General features: G+C 37.7%; 7 protein-coding genes and 2 long non-coding RNA genes across 14 annotated transcripts; 7 read left to right on the top strand and 2 right to left on the bottom strand.

The window, feature by feature from the left end:
• The first annotated feature begins 422 nt into the window (after positions 1-422).
• Positions 423-3,461, top strand: LOC103873823 (glutamate--tRNA ligase, chloroplastic/mitochondrial). The gene is made up of 12 exons (XM_009152227.3): positions 423-829; positions 901-1,022; positions 1,105-1,287; positions 1,422-1,540; positions 1,619-1,667; positions 1,776-1,877; positions 1,964-2,066; positions 2,172-2,235; positions 2,336-2,450; positions 2,535-2,635; positions 2,709-2,865; positions 2,960-3,461. The coding sequence occupies exons 1-12, from the start codon at positions 478-480 to the stop codon at positions 3,191-3,193; spliced, it is 1,701 nt and encodes a 566-aa protein (XP_009150475.1). The 5' UTR covers positions 423-477; the 3' UTR covers positions 3,194-3,461.
• Positions 3,462-3,872: 411 nt separating this feature from the next.
• LOC103873821 (photosystem I reaction center subunit N, chloroplastic) lies at positions 3,873-4,814 on the top strand. 2 transcript variants are annotated; one of them, XM_009152225.3, is made up of 3 exons: positions 3,873-4,305; positions 4,401-4,526; positions 4,623-4,802. In XM_009152225.3, the coding sequence occupies exons 1-3, from the start codon at positions 4,009-4,011 to the stop codon at positions 4,791-4,793; spliced, it is 594 nt and encodes a 197-aa protein (XP_009150473.1). In that variant the 5' UTR covers positions 3,873-4,008; the 3' UTR covers positions 4,794-4,802. The 2 variants fall into 2 exon arrangements, with proteins under 2 accessions (XP_009150473.1, XP_009150472.1); XM_009152224.3 differs by having other exon boundaries at positions 3,890-4,305; positions 4,619-4,814.
• A 62-nt stretch (positions 4,815-4,876) lies between these two features.
• Positions 4,877-9,833, bottom strand: LOC103873822 (probable methyltransferase PMT26). The gene is made up of 9 exons (XM_009152226.3): positions 9,299-9,833; positions 7,301-8,772; positions 7,030-7,179; positions 6,554-6,824; positions 6,316-6,426; positions 6,059-6,233; positions 5,689-5,961; positions 5,403-5,597; positions 4,877-5,325 (listed from the first exon to the last, which is right to left on the bottom strand). The coding sequence occupies exons 2-9, from the start codon at positions 8,741-8,743 to the stop codon at positions 5,094-5,096; spliced, it is 2,850 nt and encodes a 949-aa protein (XP_009150474.2). The 5' UTR covers positions 8,744-8,772; positions 9,299-9,833; the 3' UTR covers positions 4,877-5,093.
• LOC117125988 lies at positions 8,606-9,264 on the top strand. Its single transcript, XR_004448479.1, has 2 exons — positions 8,606-8,856; positions 9,180-9,264. It is a non-coding gene; the product is annotated as an uncharacterized LOC117125988 (long non-coding RNA).
• Positions 9,834-12,990: 3,157 nt separating the features above from the next.
• On the top strand, positions 12,991-15,807 carry LOC103873820 (protein trichome birefringence-like 14). 4 transcript variants are annotated; one of them, XM_033293001.1, is made up of 4 exons: positions 12,991-13,812; positions 13,989-14,252; positions 14,347-14,542; positions 14,691-15,561. In XM_033293001.1, exons 2-4 carry the CDS (start codon positions 14,078-14,080, stop codon positions 15,559-15,561), a joined length of 1,242 nt encoding a protein of 413 aa, XP_033148892.1. In that variant the 5' UTR covers positions 12,991-13,812; positions 13,989-14,077. The 4 variants fall into 4 exon arrangements, with proteins under 4 accessions (XP_033148892.1, XP_033148893.1, XP_009150470.2 ...); XM_033293002.1 differs by having other exon boundaries at positions 13,000-13,812; positions 13,995-14,229; positions 14,342-14,542; positions 14,691-15,807; XM_009152222.3 differs by having other exon boundaries at positions 13,000-13,812; positions 13,995-14,252; positions 14,691-15,807.
• Positions 15,808-16,367: 560 nt separating this feature from the next.
• Positions 16,368-17,384, top strand: LOC117126123. The gene has a single exon (XM_033273531.1). The coding sequence runs from the start codon at positions 16,368-16,370 to the stop codon at positions 17,382-17,384; it is 1,017 nt and encodes a 338-aa protein (XP_033129422.1).
• A 543-nt stretch (positions 17,385-17,927) lies between these two features.
• Positions 17,928-19,693, top strand: LOC103873818. Its single transcript, XM_009152219.3, has 7 exons — positions 17,928-18,253; positions 18,321-18,432; positions 18,630-18,785; positions 18,954-18,991; positions 19,091-19,163; positions 19,287-19,350; positions 19,447-19,693. Exons 1-7 carry the CDS (start codon positions 18,059-18,061, stop codon positions 19,496-19,498), a joined length of 690 nt encoding a protein of 229 aa, XP_009150467.1. The 5' UTR covers positions 17,928-18,058; the 3' UTR covers positions 19,499-19,693.
• On the bottom strand, positions 19,689-21,643 carry LOC103873819 (SAL2 phosphatase). 2 transcript variants are annotated; one of them, XM_009152220.3, is made up of 8 exons: positions 21,402-21,643; positions 21,239-21,314; positions 21,077-21,150; positions 20,792-21,000; positions 20,501-20,714; positions 20,323-20,412; positions 20,081-20,234; positions 19,689-19,974 (listed from the first exon to the last, which is right to left on the bottom strand). In XM_009152220.3, the coding sequence occupies exons 1-8, from the start codon at positions 21,537-21,539 to the stop codon at positions 19,772-19,774; spliced, it is 1,158 nt and encodes a 385-aa protein (XP_009150468.1). In that variant the 5' UTR covers positions 21,540-21,643; the 3' UTR covers positions 19,689-19,771. The 2 variants fall into 2 exon arrangements, with proteins under 2 accessions (XP_009150468.1, XP_033148894.1); XM_033293003.1 differs by having other exon boundaries at positions 19,801-20,003.
• On the top strand, positions 21,123-21,792 carry LOC117134590. The gene is made up of 3 exons (XR_004458779.1): positions 21,123-21,337; positions 21,419-21,458; positions 21,569-21,792. It is a non-coding gene; the product is annotated as an uncharacterized LOC117134590 (long non-coding RNA).
• Positions 21,793-21,950: the final 158 nt, after the last annotated feature.

The following is a 21,950-nucleotide window of genomic DNA, read 5'->3' as shown; positions in this document are numbered from 1 at the left end:
AAAATAGAATAACTCTATAATAGAGTTTGAGTTTGAGTAGAAAATAGAGTGATGAACAAAAAAAAAAAAATTACTCTATATTTGGAGTAAACCTATTTTTCACTCTATTATAGAGTGAGAAATAAAATACTATTGGAGCATTCTTTACTCTAAACTCTATTTTAAAGTGAAAATTAGAGTGGGGGTCGGAGATGCTCTAAGAAATCAACTCTAAAAATCTTCAATAATCATGCTCCGTCGTTTCCTTCATCACCCTTATCCACGTGTATTTTTGGAATAAATCGAATTTGCGTTATAACCGAGGGTCATTATGATATAAAAGTAGAATACGGGGATGTAAATGTAAAGATGCGAAAGTTAAAAGGGCTCTTTTAGAATTTATGCTTTTTTTTCTAATTGAAAGCAGACGACTTTTCTTCATACTTGTCCGATTAAATTAAAATCCTTTTTATCCTCTCTGAAAATCGCAAACGAACAATGACGAGCCTCGTCTTCAACACCCCGTGGCTTAGGGTTAGGTCCTTACCGGAGCTCGCTCCCACTTTCCTCCGACGGCGTCAATCTACACGGCGATGCTTCTCCGTGGTTGCGTGTTCGTCGCCGGGCAGCAACGGTGGTGACTCTGTCAGAGTCCGTTTCGCGCCTTCTCCCACTGGTAATCTCCACGTGGGCGGAGCAAGGACTGCTCTCTTCAACTACCTCTTCGCTAGGTCGAAAGGAGGGAAGCTTGTGCTGAGGATTGAGGATACGGATTTGGAGAGATCAACGCGTGAATCTGAAGCTGCTGTTCTTCAGGATCTCCAGTGGTTAGGTCTTGATTGGGATGAAGGTAAGGTCTTTACTTCATATGCTGTGTTTCTAAAATGGTTGTGTAATTGAAATTTGGATTTGAGATTGCAGGTCCTGGGGTTGGTGGAGACTTTGGTCCTTATAGACAATCTGAAAGGAATGCTCTTTACAAACAATATGCAGAGAAGCTTTTAGAGTCTGGCCAAGTCTATAGATGTTTTTGCTCCAGTGAGGTGATTATCTTTGAATTCACTTAATACCTTGTTGTCTCTATAGGGGTTTTGACTCTGTTGTTGACTTTAATGTTTATTGTAGGAGCTTGTGAAGATGAAGGAGATTGCGAAGCTAAAACAGTTGCCTCCGGTGTATACTGGTAAATGGGCAACCGCTTCTGATGCTGAAGTAGAGCAAGAGCTAGAAAAGGGTACACCTTTTACTTACCGGTTCCGTGTGCCGAAGGAAGGCTCTTTGAAAATTAACGACTTGATTCGTGGTGAGGTACGTTTTTGTGTGTTTATCTCTCTCAGTCAAGGGTTTAGATGAGATTTAAGTTGAAACCTTTCGTTGTGATCTTGTAGAAAGGTCTATCTATTGATGTATTGTTATTGAGAATGTGTGATAGTGTCTTGAAGGTATCTTGGAACTTGGATACTCTCGGAGATTTTGTGGTGATGAGGAGTAATGGCCAGCCTGTTTACAACTTCTGTGTTACGGTAGATGATGCTACCATGGCTATTTCACATGTCATAAGGTTAACACTCACTCCAATGCCTTCTTTTGTTCTTTTCTTTGATAACATATTTGAATGTGATCTTAACTTTCATATCAGGGCTGAAGAACACTTACCTAATACATTAAGGCAGGCTCTAATTTACAAGGTAAGCACTACTAGCTTATGTCTGTTTCTTTCAGTTGCTCTACCAAGTTATGTTATCCTGAAGATATAGGAAAAATAATTTGATTTAGTGTTGTCGAATCAATGGCAGGCTCTGGAGTTTCCAATGCCTCAGTTTGCACATGTTTCTCTAATTCTAGCGCCAGATAGAAGTAAACTATCAAAGCGACATGGGGCAACTTCTGTAGGCCAGGTGTTTGAAGCTGTTATTTGCCTTTACTTCACGTTTGATTCATAGGTGATTCATCATCTAACTTCTGCGTTACGTTGATAAAACAGTACAGAGAGATGGGGTTTCTACCTCAGGGAATGGTGAACTACTTGGCGCTCTTAGGTTGGGGAGACGGCACTGAAAATGAATTTTTCACACTCGAGCAACTTGGTAAGTCGTTCTTGTTTGACTATAACTTTACAATGCATGATCTTAGTTTATCTTCATCCTTCAGTTTTCTGACTTGTTGATTGCATGTTTGTTCTTGATTTGCAGTTGAGAAGTTCTCCATTGAACGTGTCAACAAAAGTGGTGCGATTTTTGATTCTACAAAGTTAAGGTGATCATAGAATTTGTTTAGCTGTATGATTAATCCGATCTTCTTCTTTTTTTATTTGCTAATAAAATAGCTTCGATTTTGCATGTCTATAAACTGGAAGATGGATGAATGGTCTACATCTGAAGGCACTTCCATCTGAAAAATTAACAAAACTTGTTGGTGAGCAATGGAAGAGCGCTGGCATCTTAACGGAATCTGAGGGAAGCTTCGTAGATGTAAGGTTTCTAGTTACGGATTTAAGAACAAGAGATATTTTCTGTATAGACTTACGGAGTTTGAGCTTATTGTTGGAAGTACAGGAAGCTGTGGAGCTTCTCAAGGATGGGATTGACGTGGTGACTGATTCAGACAACGTACTTTTAAACTTGCTTTCATATCCTTTACACGCTACACTGGCTAGGTAACTATCAAACCGTTTGATCATCATGCATTGCCTTGTTCCTTTCAATAAACCCTTCTTATGGATTTTGCAGCCCTGAAGCTAAGCCTGCCGTTGAAGACAAGCTTCATGAAGTAGCAGCCAGCCTCGTCGCTGCATATGACAGTGGTGAGATTCCAAAAGCTTTAGCAGAAGGACAAAGTGGTTGGCAGAAATGGGTGAAAGCCTTTGGCAAATCGACGAAACGCAAAGTTAGTCATCTCTCTGATCCAGTTTTATACCAGATAAAACATCATCTCTCTTAAAAATGAACAAACCTTTACAAGAGATTGTTCTTGGTTACAGGGGAAATCACTTTTCATGCCACTACGTGTGTTGCTAACGGGTAAACTCCATGGACCTGAGATGGCCACTAGTATTGTTCTGATTTCCAAAGCTGGGAGTCCAGGTATTGTGGCTCCTCAGGCCGGGTTTGTGTCCATGGAAGAACGGTTTAAGATCCTTAGGGAGATGGATTGGGAAGCTTTGAACAAAAGCGAGAGTGTACCTCTTGAATCTACCGCCGCAGCATCTACCTGAGAAAGTTTCTTAATCTGCGTTTTAGTTGGTGAAATGACCACCCCGAAGATTGATTTCTCGTTCATTTGTAGAGTATTTTGTTCTTGATCAAGCTTGCCTTTTTTTGCCTGAAGTTAGGAACAAACCAGAGAGCAGAAACATCTTAAAGCCAGTTTAAATTTGCTTTCTATGCTGTTTTTTCACATTTGTTGTTTAATTTGTTTTCATTCTCTTAAGATAATCTCACAATGATGGAATAATCTCTTTTAGAAGCACAATTTGTTCGGTTCTAAAAATCGGTATTGGTTATAGCTGAAATGATAATCTTAAAATCCGATTTAAGTGGTTCAAAATGGCTTAAACTATTATAAGAATCAGTTTAACATGGTCTAAATCAATTTAAATTGGTGTAAATCTGTAAGTTTATATGATTTCTGTTTTTTTTGTTATAATTTATCAAAATAATTTTATAAATATTAAACAAAAGCCAAAATATTGAATTTAAAAACCAAATATATAATAAATAAACTAATAATTCCGTATAGGTTCTGAATAATCGCTAGATCTATATAAAGATATCTAGATGAGAGGTGGGGACTGAAGTGAAGCTAATAATCACATAAGCACTTGAAAGAGAATCTGGAAGACTAAAAAAACTTTAAAAGCGTCAAGTTTTGTGTAATAACTTTTGCCAATAGGACTGAAGGGATATCTCACCTTATCCACACTCCAACCACAATCCCTTATTTCATTCACGTCCACGTCATCATCATCCTAATACTAAAACATAATTTCCTCCTTCTCCAGTCCACCAATCAAACCCCCAAAAACTCTCAATGGCAGCCATGAACTCAAGTGTTCTCACCTCCAGCTACACAATCTCTGGTGCTGGCTCAGTAGAGCTAAACCAGAAAGTGGGTTTGGTGAGTTCCTCAGTTGGGTTTGGTCAGAAGAAACAGACGATTCCTGTGATCAAAGCTCAAAGAGCTGGTGGTGATGATGTTGATGGGTCTAGTGGAAGAAGATCCGCAATGGTGTTCTTAGCGGCTACACTCTTCTCATCTGCTGCTGTGTCTGCTTCTGCTAATGCTAGCGTCTTCGATGAATACCTCGAGAAGAGCAAAGCCAACAAAGTAAAGTCTTCAAACGTTTTATGAATCTTGTTGACATCTCTAAAGAAACCTCTTTATGTAAAGTAATGGGTTTATGTTGAAACTTGTGATGATAGGAACTGAATGATAAGAAGAGATTGGCAACAAGTGGAGCAAACTTTGCGAGAGCATTCACTGTCCAATTCGGAAGCTGCAAGTTCCCTGAGAATTTCACTGGTTGCCAAGATCTCGCCAAGCAAAAGGTTTTTTCCTCTAAAACTCAACCTCTTTTCATTCTTTCCTTGGGTGGTAGTTAATCTTTTGAAGAGATGTTCATGTTCCTTTGTATTTGCAGAAAGTCCCATTTATCTCTGAAGATTTGGCCTTGGAATGCGAAGGCAAAGACAAGTTCAAGTGTGGTTCCAATGTTTTCTGGAAATGGTGAAGAACTCTGTTTGTTCTTATCCAATTCTTATATAAACCCAACAATGTATCTCCCTTTATTCATCAAAGTTTTCATGCCCATTTGAATCTACCAATTTAACCTCTAATTATGTATTATGAAAGATTATTATGCACACATAGATAGATCACTTTGGATGAGAATCAAGTATTAACATTAACAAAACAAGAACCTCAAGAAAGTTCTGCATCTTCAAGACGAGAAACAAGTGCGAGTAGTACAGACAAACGACTCAACTCAGACTTAATACACTAAAAATGGGAAGAATAACCCTAAAAGACGACAAAAAGGAAAAATGATATAACGAGTTAATAAGAGTGTGTGTGTTTACGTACAAAAGCGTGGGGGCTCAGGACTAAGTTTGTTCTCAAGCGGCAATAGCGTAAGTGAGAGTTTGTACATCTTCGGGTCGCCAAATTGACTTTTGAACAGAAAGCAAACCTTCTTTGCCTTTAGAGTAAGTCATATGAACTTCCCATTTCATTGCTTTCACCATTGCTTCCACTTCTTGTACGGTTTTTGCATCGTCTCGGACTATTAGTGTCCCTTCCGGTCTCAGAACCCGATCCACTTCCGCAACAACCGCCGTTAGATTGCACCTGTAAGGTACAAAAAAAGAGGAGAGATTGTTTAGTTAGTTATCATAAACATAGACTCTGTTTCTTACACTACAGACCTTTGTTTGAGTTTGGACAATAGATGGTCAGCGTGAACGAGATCGTATGATCTCGGATAAGTGCTGAAAGATTCACACCAGTCATGGTAGATACCGAAGAGTCCTCGTTCATAGATTATTGCTAGTGTATCTGGTGAATCTATTGGAACCACATTCATCACCCACACTTTCAAGTCTCTTAGAGCCGCTGCAAATCTGCAAATAGAACCAAACCACACAAACATTAAAGATGCGTCTAAAATCGGTTCTAATGAAAGACATTATGTTTTGTTTTGTTTTGCTTTACCCTCCATAAACGGCTTTCATGTCCATGACATTTCTAACAGATGCCCAGTTAATTCCTAGACCATTAAGGTATGATTTGGTCACTACACGTTTCCAGTGCTCATAATCAGCGCTGAAATCATCTGGTGCTGCTTTTCCATAAACTCCGGTCTGGGAACTTGATAACCAGAATGGTGGTTTCTCTAATCTCGCTGGCCATTGCTCGGGCCACTGAGATCCACGCTGCGTTGTGTCTTCTGGTGCTGTGTGCATGCATGCTTCAAGTGGCACCTTCCTGTAACAAACCACACCCAATAAACATGTATGTGATACAACGTACACTGGCTGATTCTTTTTAGCACGGTACCAAATATTATAAAAGAAAGGCATACCAAGATGCATTCGGGTCATCAGAGTCCGCACATATCGGAGGTTGTTGTTCTGATCTGCTTTTGTAGCATTCGTTTGAAGTGGGCTTTTTGTAAGTAGCTACACCAACTCCGTTGATTTTGTCCTTGTTGATCGATATGAGTTCCCAACACATTTTCTTAGTGAGTTCAGTCATAGCTGCAAAATTGGCCAACATGAGGTAGATGTGAGAAAACATGTTCAGAAAAATTATATTTGGAGGATAGCGTTTTTCTACAACCTTCCCATATTTCAACGTCTTCGGTCTTTTTCTGATAAACTGGAGTAGCAGACCACACAAAGAAGCCACCGGGTCTCAATACACGATTAAGCTCCAGAAGGAGTTTTCCACCTGTCCATGTATAGTGGACACAAACATCAGATAGGTAATAAAGATTTCAATGAATTTAATAGAAATAGATGGTTAAATCTAGGAGTTATCCATTAAAAGATACATGCATGGCGGTTATGCCACTTACCTTCTATGTGCCATGGCACTCTACAGCGAGCACAGTGAACAATGTCAAAGACTCTGCCAGGGAAAGGTAGCCTTGTTGTGCCCATCACCGCAGAAATGGCGGGAATGCCTCTCTCAAGAGCAAATTGCACTTGAGCTTCATGTTCATCTTTAGGCGCCAGGGACATGGTGGTCACGTCTCTGTCAAAGAGGAAACCACCAAAGCTTGCAACACCACATCCAACATCCAAGACCACTCGAGAGCGTTTACCCCAAGAAATATCAGGGACAGACTGTAAAGCAGATTGTTCATCAGAAGAGGAACTCCATAAGCACAAATATTTACCCCTTAAGCAATCAAAGTACAAGCCAATTCACATTATTTAACACAATAAGGGAGTAGAAAACAACTGGATGCATATAAGAAACAATGGGTAAAAAGGATTATATTTAGAGCAGTAATCCAATTCAGACGTTCTAACAACAAAAATTACCAACCTCCTGTATGAAATCGATGTAATGAAGAGCACCATGCTTGAATTGGGTTCCTCCTCCAGGGAAAGTTAGAAACTCTCCGGTAACTTTAACCCAATTTTGATGCCCCTTATACTCAGCAAGCTTGGTATGAGGGACGTTAGTGTACCAAATCTGCATAAACGAGAAATATTTTTATTAGGTTCTCTAAAGATATATATATATATATATATATATATATATATATATATATATATATTTATATAAATGATAAGAGTGAACAAAATCAACAGACCTTTTCTCGACTTTTGGGCCACTCAATTGGCCGCTTGTATCCTTCAGGCAAAGGAACAAGGCAGGTGGGTGGGGTGACTGGGCAATGCCTCTCACGATGCTCATAATGTTTAGTAGTCTTAAGACTCTTAATGGCTTGCACATTATCGAGACATGGAATGTAATCCGGTCCGGCAGTTGTATTGCAGAGTGTCCATTTGAAATCAACTTGATCACCAGAACCCTTCTGAGCTTCTTTCTCATTTTTGGACTCCGTTGCCTGGGTTGTAAATGAACCATTTTGTGCGGTAGTTTCATTCAGTAGCTCTAACTGTGCCACAGGAGGCGAAAGATCCCCTGATGTCTCGTTTTTAGCTATACTCTCTTGCTCCACAATTGTCTCGGTGCTTTCCTTCTCGGTCTTCGTTTCAGCACCTTCATTGCCTGTTTTGGTTTCTTTATCACCTTTTGCCTCTGTATCATCATCACTGGACTTTTTCTCACTTTCATCAGCTGTAGTTTTCTTTTGGTTTTCACCAGACTCGTTGTCCTCCGTCTCGGGTTTGGTTTGGTTATCATTGGAGTCAGGATTTTCTTCATCTGGGTGGTCTTTCAAATCTTTTTTCTCACCCAAATCACTTCCATCAAAACCATTCTCTGACTTGGACTCAGGATTTTCTTCATCTGGGTGGTCTTTCAAATCTTTTTTCTCACCCAAATCATTTCCATCACCATTCTCTGACTTGGAGTCATCGTTTTTATTTTCCCCACCTTCGGTCTCACTTTTTGTTTCGCCATTTGAAGCAGTCTCTTCTTTCCTCTCTTCATGGTCCTCTTGTTTGGTCGAACTCTCATCACCAGATGAAGTAGACTCTTCTTTAGGTTTCTCGTCTTTCTTCTCTTCTTGGTCCCCTTGTTGACTCGCGCTCTCATCGCCAGATGAAGTAGGCTCCTCTTTAGCGTTCTCTTCTTTCTTCTCTTCCTGATCCTCTTGTTTGCTCGAGCTCTCATCACCAGATGAGTTAGGCTCCTCTTTAATTTTCTCTTCTTTCTTCTCTTCCTGGTCCTCTTGTTTGCTTGAGCTCTCATCACCAGACGAAGTAGACTCTTCTTTAGTTTTCTCTTCTTTCTTCTCTTCCTGGTCATCTTGTTTGCTCGAACTTTCATCACCTTCAGGAAAACTTGCATCACCATCACTTTTCTTTTCCTCATTCAGTGTTTCACCAGCTGCCTCTTCAGACTTCTGGACATTGCCCTCCTCCGCAGGCGGGGTCATCTGTTTCTTTATCCCATCATTGGTGTCAAGAGAAACCTCATCAACGTTCTGAGCGGGTCCAACGTAGGAGGACGTCATCATCCAGATCCCGACTAAGCATAGGGCCACAAACACAACAACAGTCACTGTCGAACAGTAGTTTGAGGAGGGCCTCCTGTTATCTAACCTAGTGTACCTTACTTGTGCCATGATTCCAATAACAATACGTGTACACACGCCTACACAGATAGAGAGAAACAAGGAAGATAAATGTTAGGCAAGCAATCAAAATCATATCCTGAGAGATATCAAGACAAGGCAACGTCAGCTACTATATAATATTTCTTCCAGATGCATAATTGAAAAATTGAAAGTAATGTGGTAGCAATGATGAACCCTAAATCAAATCCGCGAGGCCATGCCATGTTTTGCTTAATTGAATTATGCTTAAAGCTCTGGCGATTACAGTTCAAAACACATATATATAGACGAACAACGACGAGATTATCGGACGGTCACATAAATCTTCAAAAAACCACACTCAAAAAGTTACTCCGGCGACGAGGAATAAACGACGTCGCGGAGATCAACTTCATCAACAACAAGAAACCTATAAGCTTAATAACGAATGAACAAAAAAAAACAGCAGATCTCCGTAGAATAATCATTGTTCTACATTATCGAGATCATCACTAAGCAAATGCAAAAAAAAAAAAAAAAAAAATCACAGTGTGAAAAAATATTAGGAATGTGTATAAAGCATACCTGATACAGGCGATAAGCAATGTGAGAAGGCGAGAAAGAAGGGGGGAATCTGAATCTCGAAATTTCAGCTAGGGAGCCATTTTCCGTCAGTTTCTCGGGAAAATTCGAGAGGTTTTTGAGATTTGTGAGGAGAGAAGTGTATTATTTATATAGTAGAGAGATTTGATTTGATTATGAGTTTTGATCTAAAAGTGTTTATTTTTAATTTAGATTTCAATTTGGAGGGGAAAATACTTATTTTAGAAAAATGCTTGACGCGGAGAGAAAGAAGAGAGGGAACTACGGAGCAGGCGTGAATTTAGTAGTGGTCGAAAATCTATTCAAATCTTCTTCTTCTTTTTTTAGATTATTTTGGTTATGTTTAGTCAATTGCTTATTACACGACCTTAACCATATTTTTTGTATATTAACCAGAATTGTATATAATCATCATATGATAATAATATTTAACAAAGCAAAGTTGTTTTTTGGTAAAAATAAAGCAAAGTTGTTGTGTGGTGGTGTTCCTTATTATAGCGGCATGTTTTTAGCTCAAAGTAAAATCCACACTTTTTTAGCTTTACTCTTTCATTCATTTAATTTAGAGTATTTAGGTCCCATATACCTACAAAAAACAATAATTAAGAAAATACCCTTTCGCTATATTTGACACTGTTGATAATATGATAATCCAATTATACCCTTTACTCATGTTCTCTTTTCTCTCTCTCATATTTCTGGAAATTTCTCAACACTATTTTCCCTTTCTTTTCTAATAACTCTATCTATATTCCTTTAACCTTAAACAAGATTTAATCTACTGTTTCTCCTTGTCTCCTCTCCTCCACCATTTTCATCGTCTCCTACACCTCAAAAAAAATATGAAAAAAAGTTTCCCCTTTACATGACGAGTGCCAATGTTTCACCACTGTGAGATGGATTGAAAGCGATACCATGGCATGTGATAGAGAGATATCTTTGATTCACGAGTTGGTAAAAGAACTAAACATATTAATCAAGCATAAATTTAGAGAAAGGGTGGGTTATTTCCAAGATAAAACCCTGAATCTCACATATTTCAATTATGAGTAATTGTAGCGACTATGTAACAAATTAGTTTGTGTTAACTGATAAATATATGGTTAGTTGCTACATATTAGGTATTGTGTGATGATACATGTTTTCTTATATTGTTATCAAACTGTGGCCAACGATAACTGATAAATGATTAGTTGGATGTTACAAAGTTAGTTGATACATGTTTGATTAGATGTTACAAAGAATATTGTCACTTTAAAAAATGGCTGGTAATTTTTTTTTAAAAAAAATATTAACTGATACATTAATTATATGTTAAATACTACAAAATAAGTTAACGGGATAAACTAATAATTTACGTCTAACATTATATTTACATGATAAATAACATATTAGATTGATAAAAATATTTTCTATTATGTATGCTATTGATTCGTTTATGTTTTACATGTAAATATAACCTCTAACAAAAGATGTATCAGTTGATATATTTTATGGAAGCATACCTTTGGATTGAAAAGCTATCAACTAACAATTTATATAATACTTTACGATAAAGTTTAGCGTTTAACATTTTTGATTAACGTACGGCCAATCTGTACTTCTCTTTCCTCAGGATCATCATCTTTGAAACTAGTAGCAGATTGTCAATTCCCCAGGGTCTTGTAATACATCGAAACCCATAAGCCATCCATTGATTTTCAATTTCCAAAGCATAATGGAGAGATACATGATGCACCCAACGTACATGGAATCACTGTGATAGTGGTGATCATGAATTGACAAAAAAAGAACTCTTTTATATGATTGGCAACAAAAACGAATTGGAGGATTCAAAAAAGAGATTGACATATTGAATTTGAAAAGAAGCCATTAATGTTGGTGAAAGAAGAGAAAAGAGATCGTATGGGGAAGAAGATGAAAGTTTATCTTTCTTACTCTAATGTGTTTAATCAGAAAGGGTAGAATAGTCAGTTCATGTCAATTTTGCTACAGAGAATGTGAGTTTACAGCTGTAAGGATAGTTTGCTAATTTTGAACCAAATTAGGTATATAGAGCAAATTGACTCTTTAATTTAACTCTTTCTTCTTGGTCACCTCTTGTGTAGATTAATAAATTTCCATTTTAATTAACAAACACAAAACGCAGCTACGTTATTTGAACAATTAGAATTGAAAAAAGACTTGTGGAAATTAACAATCTAGCCAGTTACAAATTATCTAAATTTGATCGTTTAAAAAATGAGTGTTTATCCTTTTACGACTCTGTTAACTATTGACATGTTTTACTAATTTTCATGTGACGTATAAATTATACTACCAAGTTTCAATTACTAATATGTTCCAGCGATCGCTTTTATTCGAGTGAGGGTTTGAGCGTAGTAATTTGGATTACCTCATACAATCATTTTGGCCGTGAAAACGAGTGAAGTAAAGACTAAGGAGGCGAAGGACCAATAAGCTCTAGAGACTGATCCCTTTAATCTCACTCAATGATGCCAAACTTATTTATTTAACTTGAGAGGGGAAAATTGATTCCGTAAGTTACAATCACGATCCCTACAGTTTCTTTAACCCGCAGAGACCCAAATTTCACGTCTTTGCTTGTTTTATAACCTATTATTATCCCATGCAGGCATGTGCTCTGTTTTGCTCATCTTTGATACACTTTCCTCACCTAATAAAAACGACATCTAATCTAAAACTTAACTTTATGATCTATGACATATCCAGATAAGTTAATAACAATGTAACGATAGTATAAAATTATTAACGATGTTTTGAGTATATTTTGTGTTTAATACGAGTGTTGCCGGATCTGGTGGATCTTAAACGAGCATGCTACATTAAGAAAGTGGACAGTGAACGTAGCCATGTCGGTGTCTCATGAAGTTTCCAACATGTCAAAGTAGTGCACAATAAGTGATACAATTGTCAAGGCTCAAGTCTTTTTTTTTTTTTTTGGAGCTTTTACTTTTTTTAGCAATTGAACTGGTGAACTTTAGTTTCATGTGGCCTGTTTTTTTAATACGAGCCCCAAAATACGCTCCAATTAGTGGTGCATGAACACGGTTATATCTTTATCTGCATATTGCAACCTCCATAGTTTTGGCCTTTGAAAGCTTCGTCAGATTATAACTTTGTTTTTTTGACGGGCATCGCTTAGTTTTGAATGTAGTTTAAACATTGCCAACATGTGATTAAACGAAAAAAAAAACAAAAAAGTGTTGTCCAAAAAAAAAACAAAAAAGTGAATAGATTTCATCTATTTTGGAAAAATAGATTTCATCTATTTATTTTAGTTAATATATATTAAATCAAATTGTATAAAATTAAGAGAATTTTTCTTAAAATATAAATTGGATAATTATCAAAAAGTAAAAGTAATTAGTATTTCTACAAATTTTAGATATTAAAAGGAAGAGAAATTCTCTTAGATAGCCTTTTTAGTTTATTTTCACAAAAATATATCTCAAAGAAAAAAAATTACCTAAATAAGTTTTATTAAATGGTAAATATGTATTTATACTCAAAAATTAACTAATCTAGACTTGGGTCATTTTTGGTCATTTTATTTTTTTGAGTGATATTTTTGTGACAAAAGCTTAAAAATGTTTATTAGAGAGAATTGCCCCTAAAAAAAACTAATAGTATTATGATTATAATTTTATAACTTTTTAAAAAATTACATAAAAAAATAGTGATAAAAATTGTATAATTATAAAAATTAAAACTAAAAAGTATTCAAAATATAAAATATAACTATATTTCTATTTATACTATTATATTATTTAATATTAAACCTGAATATGTTTAATTTAGTGATGATGTATGATTTATTACCATATTATAAAAACTCACATAAATATAAATGTACATGTCATAGTTAACTTCAAGATGTGTCATATTTTTGTAAGAAGCTATGTCATATTTTCCTAATAAAAATAACACTTAATCAAATTAAAAAAATTATCAAAACTAGTATTTAAAATTATATTATTTTGTTCGATTTATATATTTATATTTTAACTAGAAATTTTTTAAGTGTACTAAAATTTATTGTAAAATCAAAATTATAAGAATATGTATATGTAAATAACATTTGATATTTAGAAATCATTAAATGAATAAGAAGTAATTTTAGTAAGTAGTAAAATTCATAATTTAATAACACGATTTCCAAATTTATTAAAAATTAAAATAGTTAACATCTGGCTAAATCATCCAAAACTTAACGGTGGCTGGTATGCGTTTTTATAAAAAGAGTTATAACTTATAAGTCGGAACATAAAGCAGAAAAGATGAATAACCAATTGCGCCCAAAATAGTTAAAGAAGGCAAAACAAACACATCAATCGTACAAAAGGATAATTGTTTATTGCCGAACATGTGAGTGATCCAGTCTTCACTAATCACTCAGAGGTGGATTCGTAAATTGCACTCTCTCCAGATCTACAGACTTCACTGGAAGATCCGATCATCAACCCGTTTACCCGGTAAAGCTTCTATCATCTTCTCGCCTAAGATTCGGAAATTCACGAGCTCGAGCTTTTGTTGTTTTTACCTTTACCATCTCAATCGTCAGAATTAGAGTCTTGGATACGAGAACCCATTTGATCCATTGTCAAAAAGATTAAACCTTTTTTTTTGTTTTGCTTTTGGAATGATTCAGTCACAGGTCTCTTCAAGGACCTTGAACTTCAACAACAGAGCAAAGGACCTATCTTTGTTAATGTTATCTCTCGCATTCAATCTACTAAGATGCTTGGTGGGAAAAGTTACATACTCAGAGGCAGTGTATCACTTGCCTTGGTCACCCTCATCCTTTTGGTGATAACCCTCCTCGTCTCCGAGGATAACCCGCTTCATACTTCTCTCTTTGATGTGAAACGTCAGTTCACAGCTTCTTCTTCTTCTTCTTCTTCTTCTTCTTCAGGTATGCTTTTCTCATCTATGTCTTCTCTGATTCAGTAAGATAAAAATCCAAACTTTTTGAACTCCGCTTATTACATTTTGTTTTTTTTGTTCAGTTTGTAACTTTGCAAAGGGGAGATGGGTTAAAGACAGGAACCGACCATTGTATTCTGGTTTTGAATGTAAACAGTGGTTATCAACCATGTGGTCTTGTAGAGTAATGGGCAGACCAGACTTCTCATTTGAGGGTTACCGTTGGCAACCGCAAGGTTGCAACATGCCACACTTTGATAGATTCACCTTCTTGAAAAGGTATGCAAAGATTTTTCTCCAACTTCTTCACTGAGTGATTCATTCACATGGCCTTCTTCTTATGTAATGTGATGTATAGAGATTGGGTTGTATTGGAGCAAGTTCCCAAACGTCTCTCACGTTACTTACTGCAGTTTTTCTTTTCTAGAATGCAGAATAAGACGATAGCATTTATAGGAGACTCGTTGGGACGGCAACAGTTTCAGTCTCTCATGTGTATGGCCACTGGTGGTGAAGATAGCCCAGAGGTTCAAAACGTGGGATGGGAGTACGGTTTGGTGAAACCCAAAGGAGCTATTCGTCCTGATGGTTGGGCTTATCGGTTCCCCACCACAAACACAACCATCTTATACTATTGGTCAGCTAGTTTATCAGATTTAGTACCCATGAACAACACTGATCCACCTCGTCTTACTGCAATGCATCTAGACCGTCCACCAGCGTTCATGAGAAACTATCTCCACCGTTTCGACGTATTGGTTCTAAACACAGGTCACCACTGGAACAGAGGCAAGATCGAAGGAAACCACTGGGTGATGCACGTGAACGGAACACAAGTCGAAGGAGAGTTTCTCAAGGACATCAAAGACGCTAAAGATTTCACAATACGCAGCGTTGCGAAGTGGCTAGACGCACAGCTTCCGTTGCATCCGCGTTTGAAAGCTTTCTTTAGGACGATATCTCCGAGGCATTTTAGAAACGGAGATTGGAACACGGGTGGGAACTGTAACAACACGGTTCCTTTGTCTAGAGGAAGCGAGATCACAGGGGATGTTGATGGATCGGTTGATAAGACGGTGGAGAGTGCTGTGAATGGGACAAGGATCAAGATTCTTGACATAACTGCACTCTCTGAGCTGAGAGATGAAGCTCATATCTCAGGGTCTAAACTCAAACCAAGAAAACCTAAAAAGGTTAGTAACGTGACGTCCACTCCTCCGATTGTCAACGATTGCTTGCATTGGTGCTTACCTGGGATACCTGATACTTGGAATGAACTATTCATAGCTCAGATTTAAAGTACTCCAACACCATTCATTACACACAAAGTGTAGTTCAATGTATTTGGCTCTGTTATAGAAATTTTTGTTTTTTTTTACATTCTTTTTAGGAGAAAAAAACAAAGGCTACAGTTTGTCATACAAATAGTGTTACAGGCAGCGTTTGCTGCGGTTGAGGATGAATCACGTTTGATAGTTCTGCACTCGACTGTTGTATACTTGTATTAGTCCTGCGGTTTTGAAATTTTAGTTAGTTCAGTTCAATTCGGCAGATTTATTAAAATCAAATTGAACTAATCGAATTAACCAAAAATTCGAATCAAACTAACCAAATTTTTAACTGAAATCGAACCAAACTAACCGTAATCGAAACTAAAACTTCGGTTGGTCTCAGTGAAACCCAACTTACGAGGGCTAACGTAATAGACGTAATTAGTTAGACCAAATTAGTTTCCTTTTTTGCTTTTCATAGTTTCCTTAATCTTACATAGTTAGTCCAAATTAGTTTCCTTTTTCGCTTTTCATAGTTTTCTTAATCTTATACATAGTTAGTCCAAATTAGATGGTCCCACAAATCAAGAAATTATTCAACTTTATGGAAAATTCTAACGGAAAAAGGAAATATGTAAACGCAAAGAAGATTAGGAACTATATAATAAACGTAACTCAGGTAGTATTAGGATAAATGCAGAAACAAAAAAAAAGGAAATAAGCAAAAAGCCCTACACTAGTATAAGTACATCACTTGTTACCACCTCTTCATTCGTTCACTCATCGTAAACTCAAAGCCGCTCACGCTACAAGAACGCAACAAAACAACAATCATGAGAAACAGCAAGAAGAGACCACGTCCAAGTACGAGGAGTCAGGGAAGACCGTCAAGAGACTTGTTCTATCAATCTCCGACTGATTATTCGGATGAAGAGACTCAAGGAATCTTCGAGTTCATGAAGAAACTGAAACAGGCCGATGATGAAACATGCATGTTCAATCGATTCTGCTGTGCGATCGAGTGTTATCGATCTGGTAGTGGAACCTACATCAGTCTCAAAAACCGTCTTCTTTCGATTCTCCGTGGTCACAAAGGTTTACTCGACGAGTTCCATCAGCTTAAGTCGAGTTTTGATTCTCCTGTAATAAGAAACAACGAGAAGAAAGAGAACGTGCAATCAGACGTGGGACGCACGGTAGGGTTCTTGAAGAAAATCGAAGCCCTAGGCGAGAGTGCGTACAAAGCGTTTATCGGTGCGTTAGCGTTTCCCGGCGATATGGAGATTCTGGTTGAACAACTAGACGTGATTCTAGGCGACCACACGCCTCTAAAAGAGGAGTTTGAAACGTTCTTAGTCGATTCCCGTTTACTCAAACGCAAACGCGAAGAAAGCGTGAAGATCACGCCATCGTATCAGATTAGACCTGAAGCTGAAGAGGGGTCTTCTTCCTCCGGTGGAGTTTTAAACGAGAAGTACTATTTGGTCAGTCCGTATGATCCCGAGGTCGCATGGCAGAAGAAGCACCAGCGCTGCCTCAATAAGAAAAGGAATTACCTTGAAGACAAATACATGAAGGAAGACATGCTCATGGGTGACATAGCTGCGGTTATTAGGTTTGGTAAGGATGCCTTGAAACTCTTTGAGAAGCCGCCACTAGGATTTAACAGAGTCTTGGATTGGTTTTGCGGAGGTAAGGAAGTACCACAAGAATATAAGACACATCCGAAACGTGCGGCAATATGTATGTTACCTATGTTGCAGAATACGCATGAGGAGATGACAAGGGCGAAAACAAGTAGGGTGATAAGTGTCTATCACCGTGCGAGTCAGAAGGGTAATGATAAGTAGCGAAGTTTTTTTTTTTTTTTTATCTTAGGTATGCATCTTGTTTATGTTTTAGTATAGAGCCTCTCCCAGTTGCCACAGAGTCCATCTTATGTATCAAACTCGATCAAACTTATTGGTTTCAGTAGAAATAAAAAGAAGCGGAACTACCCAAGTATTGGACCGAACATTTTTATGGTTTAGATCGGTTAAACTTTGGTCAAACCGAACTACCTGAATCCAAATTACCCAACAGTGTAAACTTCTCGAGTTCATACCTGAACACACGCACGCATAGTTATAAGTTTGATTCGTATGAAACTTAATGTAATAGTTAGAGCATGTGCATCAATCAATTTTGAGGGAGGGTTCGTAACTTTAATTTTTTATTATTATTTTTTTATTTTTTTCGTTTGATTTTTTTTTGTTTAAAAAAAAAAATATATAAGCAGACCAATCGCGGGTCGCCACGTGGCGTAAGGTCCGCGATACGATTAACCAGATTTATCCCAGTAAATCTGCAGGAGCTGAATTCACAAAAAATGTGAATATTTTAATATATTTTTTTTTGTGAAAGGCGTGAATAACTTTCAAATCAATTTTTTTAAAACCTACCAAACCGGTTCGGTTTAAACAGTTAGTATTTAAATGGCTTTTATAAACCGGTTTAAGGGAGGAGGCGACCTTCTTTTTTAGACATGGCGAGTTTCGAGGGATTCGAACCCGTATTCGGAGAAGTCGTACCCGAGCGTTCGGATCCGGGGTCGGGTCTACTCCGGCGGTGTCTCTTCCACGTCTACGCTTCCGATTCGTTACACCTCACCGTCCATGTGACGGACTTTATATCCGGCGCCTGGGAGACGATCCTCTCCGTCTCGCAGCTAGACGATATGGTTCGTTTACTCTCTCCTCTTTTGATGAAGAAAGCGAATATATCAATGGCTTGTTATTTTGAAACAGAGGGATAGTGTGGGCATTGGTGGCTCCTGGTCTGAGTTCCTCGATTACACTGTTGCTTCGTTGAAATCCGAAAACGTGAAGCTTCTCCTTGGTGATCATTCAGTTTCAAAAGGTAAAAACTTTTTAAGCTAATTTTGTCAAATTTGAAAACTTTATTTCACTTATGCTTGACTTTGTAGTACTTCAAGTTGAAGATGTTAACTTTATTCAATTCTCTGTGGCTTAGTCTTACTGAATCTACCTTGTCGTACTAGCTTGATCTCAAATTGAAGATGCTACCTTCATGTTTCATCACGTACTGTTTATTAGGTGTAGAGAGTGCGAGATTAGTTTCTCAGAAGGCCAAAGGAATGCCTCGCATAGTAGTTACTCTAACGAAGATGGCTGAATCATCTGCTAGTGAGGCGATGGCAACTCTGTCTCTCGAGTTGTTCAGATCATTCAAGAGAAAGCAACACTTACAAGGTATGTATATATATATTCTTTATCTTAACTCTGATGTACCTGCAGTGAGACCAGAAACTGATTTACAAATGATAAATCTCAAAAACAAAGATGACTCTTATTTTGCCATGTAAAGTTTGAGATTAACCTCTCAAGGTTCTATTCTTTTGTTTTTGTTTGTGCTTTCAGGGGAAATGAGCACTTCAGCTGCGGCAAACGATGAAAAGGTAGCTTTGGTCTGGAAGTTCTGTCTTTCTAAAAACAATTCGTGACACTGTTCCTTCTTCCTTACCTTAGTTGAAAAATATCCTCTGCTATGTGATCAGGATAAGATGGACTCTACCCATAACCAACTAGATGTTATGGCTCCATCAACAGATCACCGGCAAGACTCTCCCGGTTAGTCCTGTCTGTTTAACCACATTTACTCATTTTTTTCCCCAATTTACAAAAGCTCATATTTAAACAATGATCATCATTCATCAACATCACCGGTTTTCACCTTGTATTGTTTTACTGCAGCCAAGCAATCTGCCCGAGAAGCTAATACAATTAAGCCTTCTAAACGAGTACCTGCTCACCGGAGGTTTGTACATATCTTTGTCTCCTTAAACCTCATATGCAACATTGGTATTAATATCTCGATAATCTTGTCCTAAAAAACAATCTACGGTTTTTGCAGAACCCGTAAACGAGGTGCTCTTCTGCAGGACTCGGATGAAGAGGACGGCTAACGCTCTGGATCTCCTGGGGAGTTATGCTTAATGCTCATTAATTTCCCAGGTTTTTCTCCTCGTTGGGTGAATGGATTTGTGACATTACATGTAACGTTAAAGTAGCTTGCTAGTGGACTCATATTAGAATCCTTCTCTGCAAGATAACGAATAAATAAATTGAAATCTTGCTTAGTGTCATTATTCATTCTTGTAGTGTTTCCTCCAAGCACAAATTATTTTCATATATGACGTTTCCAATATATGAACAAACTATACACACCAGTTACCAGTTCAGACATATACAGATAGAGTACAGTTTCGGTTGTGCGTTTCAGAAATGAGCTTCTCCTCTTCCATGGCTTCTCTGACTGCCTTCAAAACGCATGGCTTGAGTTTCTTGGTGGTAACAATGATCCCCGTTTTGTGGGCAAGATATTTTCCTTTCGAGAAGTCCAGAGACTTCCCTGCAGCATCGCAAACCACGCCTCCAGCTTCTGCACAAGGTTATATTTTGTTCATTTCCCTATTTAACCCGTTGCAGTATAATGTGAATCAGAGCTAACAGTTATCAGTGTTAAAAAAAGGGTTTCTATGATATACCTGTTGTGATGATGAAACCAGGGGCATGGTCCCATATAGTCTCACGGTGTCCACTGAGAGTGAAGCGCAAGTATATCTCTGCGTCTCCTCTGGACACTGCTGCATACTTTGCTTGGCTATCCATCCTTACCGGTGATGCTGTGATCCCAAGTTTCTGCTCAAACCGTAAACAGACCGGTTTACTAAATAAGAATCCTACTTGGTTATGAGGCACACTGTAATACAAGTAAGCTAGATCTCACCTTGGCAATGGAACTATGGAGGGGAATTGGTTTGTGGTATGATTCTAAAAATTTTGCTTCTTCAAGATTCTCATTGCTACTCACTCCTACCTGTCAACACAGCTTTCACTTTCTTTAACACTTATCCAAGCGTTGCAAGATTATCACACGGTTCAGCTTTGGATAAGGTAAACGATACCTTCTGCGGCAGAGAATTGCCTTCGAGAGGTTGCACGTAGGCCCCTGAACCAGATGTAGCAAAGAAAAGACAGCCAACATTCTCCTTGGAAGACTTATCTGTCTCACAAACGACAGAAGCTAAAGGAAGATTCGGACAAGCCATGACACCAAGCACCACCTTGCCTTCCACAAGCAACGCTAATCCCACAGCGTACTGCTCTCCTCTCACAAATCTAAACAAGCAAAGAATCTTAGTACTGAGAAAGGTAAAGCATAGCTAAAGATATTGATTACAGAGGAGATGTGTTACCCTCTGGTTCCATCAATAGGATCAAGAACCCAGTGGTAACCACTGCAACCACCTTCTGATTTACCGCAGTCTATAGCGTTCAACACATCTTCTGTGGATAGAGGAGGAGAGTCTGCGTATGATTCCTCAGAAGCTAGAGTATCTTTCACAAGCTTCGTAATACCTTCTAGAAACACCTCACTTCCCTTCTTCCGCAGTTCTCCGGTTTCCTGCAAGAATATGATAAAAACATTTAACACTTATAAGACATCTGATTAACGATTGTGTTTTAGAGTTACTGCACACCTCTTCTGCTACTAATGAAAAGGTTTCAGGTTGGAGCTCCCTCTCTAATACAATACTAACAAGAGCTTGTGACCCTGAAGAAATAAATCCATTAATGGTAGAGTTAAGTGAACTTTAACTTGAATTTGAATTCAAGAGTGTGCAAAAAGCTGAGGTACAAACCAAAATCAGCTGCAGTAACCGGAGTTCTGTCGGATTTTGTCCATACTTCGGATTGCAACAGAGTCTTCTGTACTCCCTGCCTCATTCATTTAAATACAGGTTTGGAATCGATTCTAGCTCCAAGTGATGATTAATTCAATGATAGATGGTAACACTTTCTTACTTGGCTGAGACGAGCAGCTAGAGAAACGGCTTTCTTTGCAGCGGCTAGCTCTTTCTCGTAAGACATTTTACAAAGCTTCAAGAATATATATTCGCTTATGCTATATATGAACCCATTCATAGACGTTTGTCTGTACATATATATATTCTTTTTCCATTAAACTGCAGATTATTACGTCTAAAACGGAGATTGGTGCCAACCAAACCGTCTTCCACGCAATGACATAACAAGTTGACGTTTAAAGAAACTTAGAAGATAGAATATGTAGTATGAAAGGTTTTTCTGTATGGGGTCATCATATATTTTAATAAAACTCCTTAACAAGACAAGAGTTATCAGTAATCGTTAAACACTAATCAAAGCGGCTATATTTCAACTAGTCTTCTCCCTATATGCTTAAACATTTATACAAGAAACTTCGCAGAAGGTTGTTATATTCGTTTCATAATTATCAATTTGATTCTTCTTTCTTATATGCGAAAGGTCCTTTTTTTAATTTGTCTTTTTATAGTACCTGACAGTAAAAGAAGCATTGTCTTTTTATATTCC

Source organism: Brassica rapa, chromosome A06 (genome assembly GCF_000309985.2).
Source record: "Brassica rapa cultivar Chiifu-401-42 chromosome A06, CAAS_Brap_v3.01, whole genome shotgun sequence".
NCBI lineage: Eukaryota > Viridiplantae > Streptophyta > Magnoliopsida > Brassicales > Brassicaceae > Brassica > Brassica rapa.
This window is presented reverse-complemented; position numbering and strand designations above follow the sequence as displayed.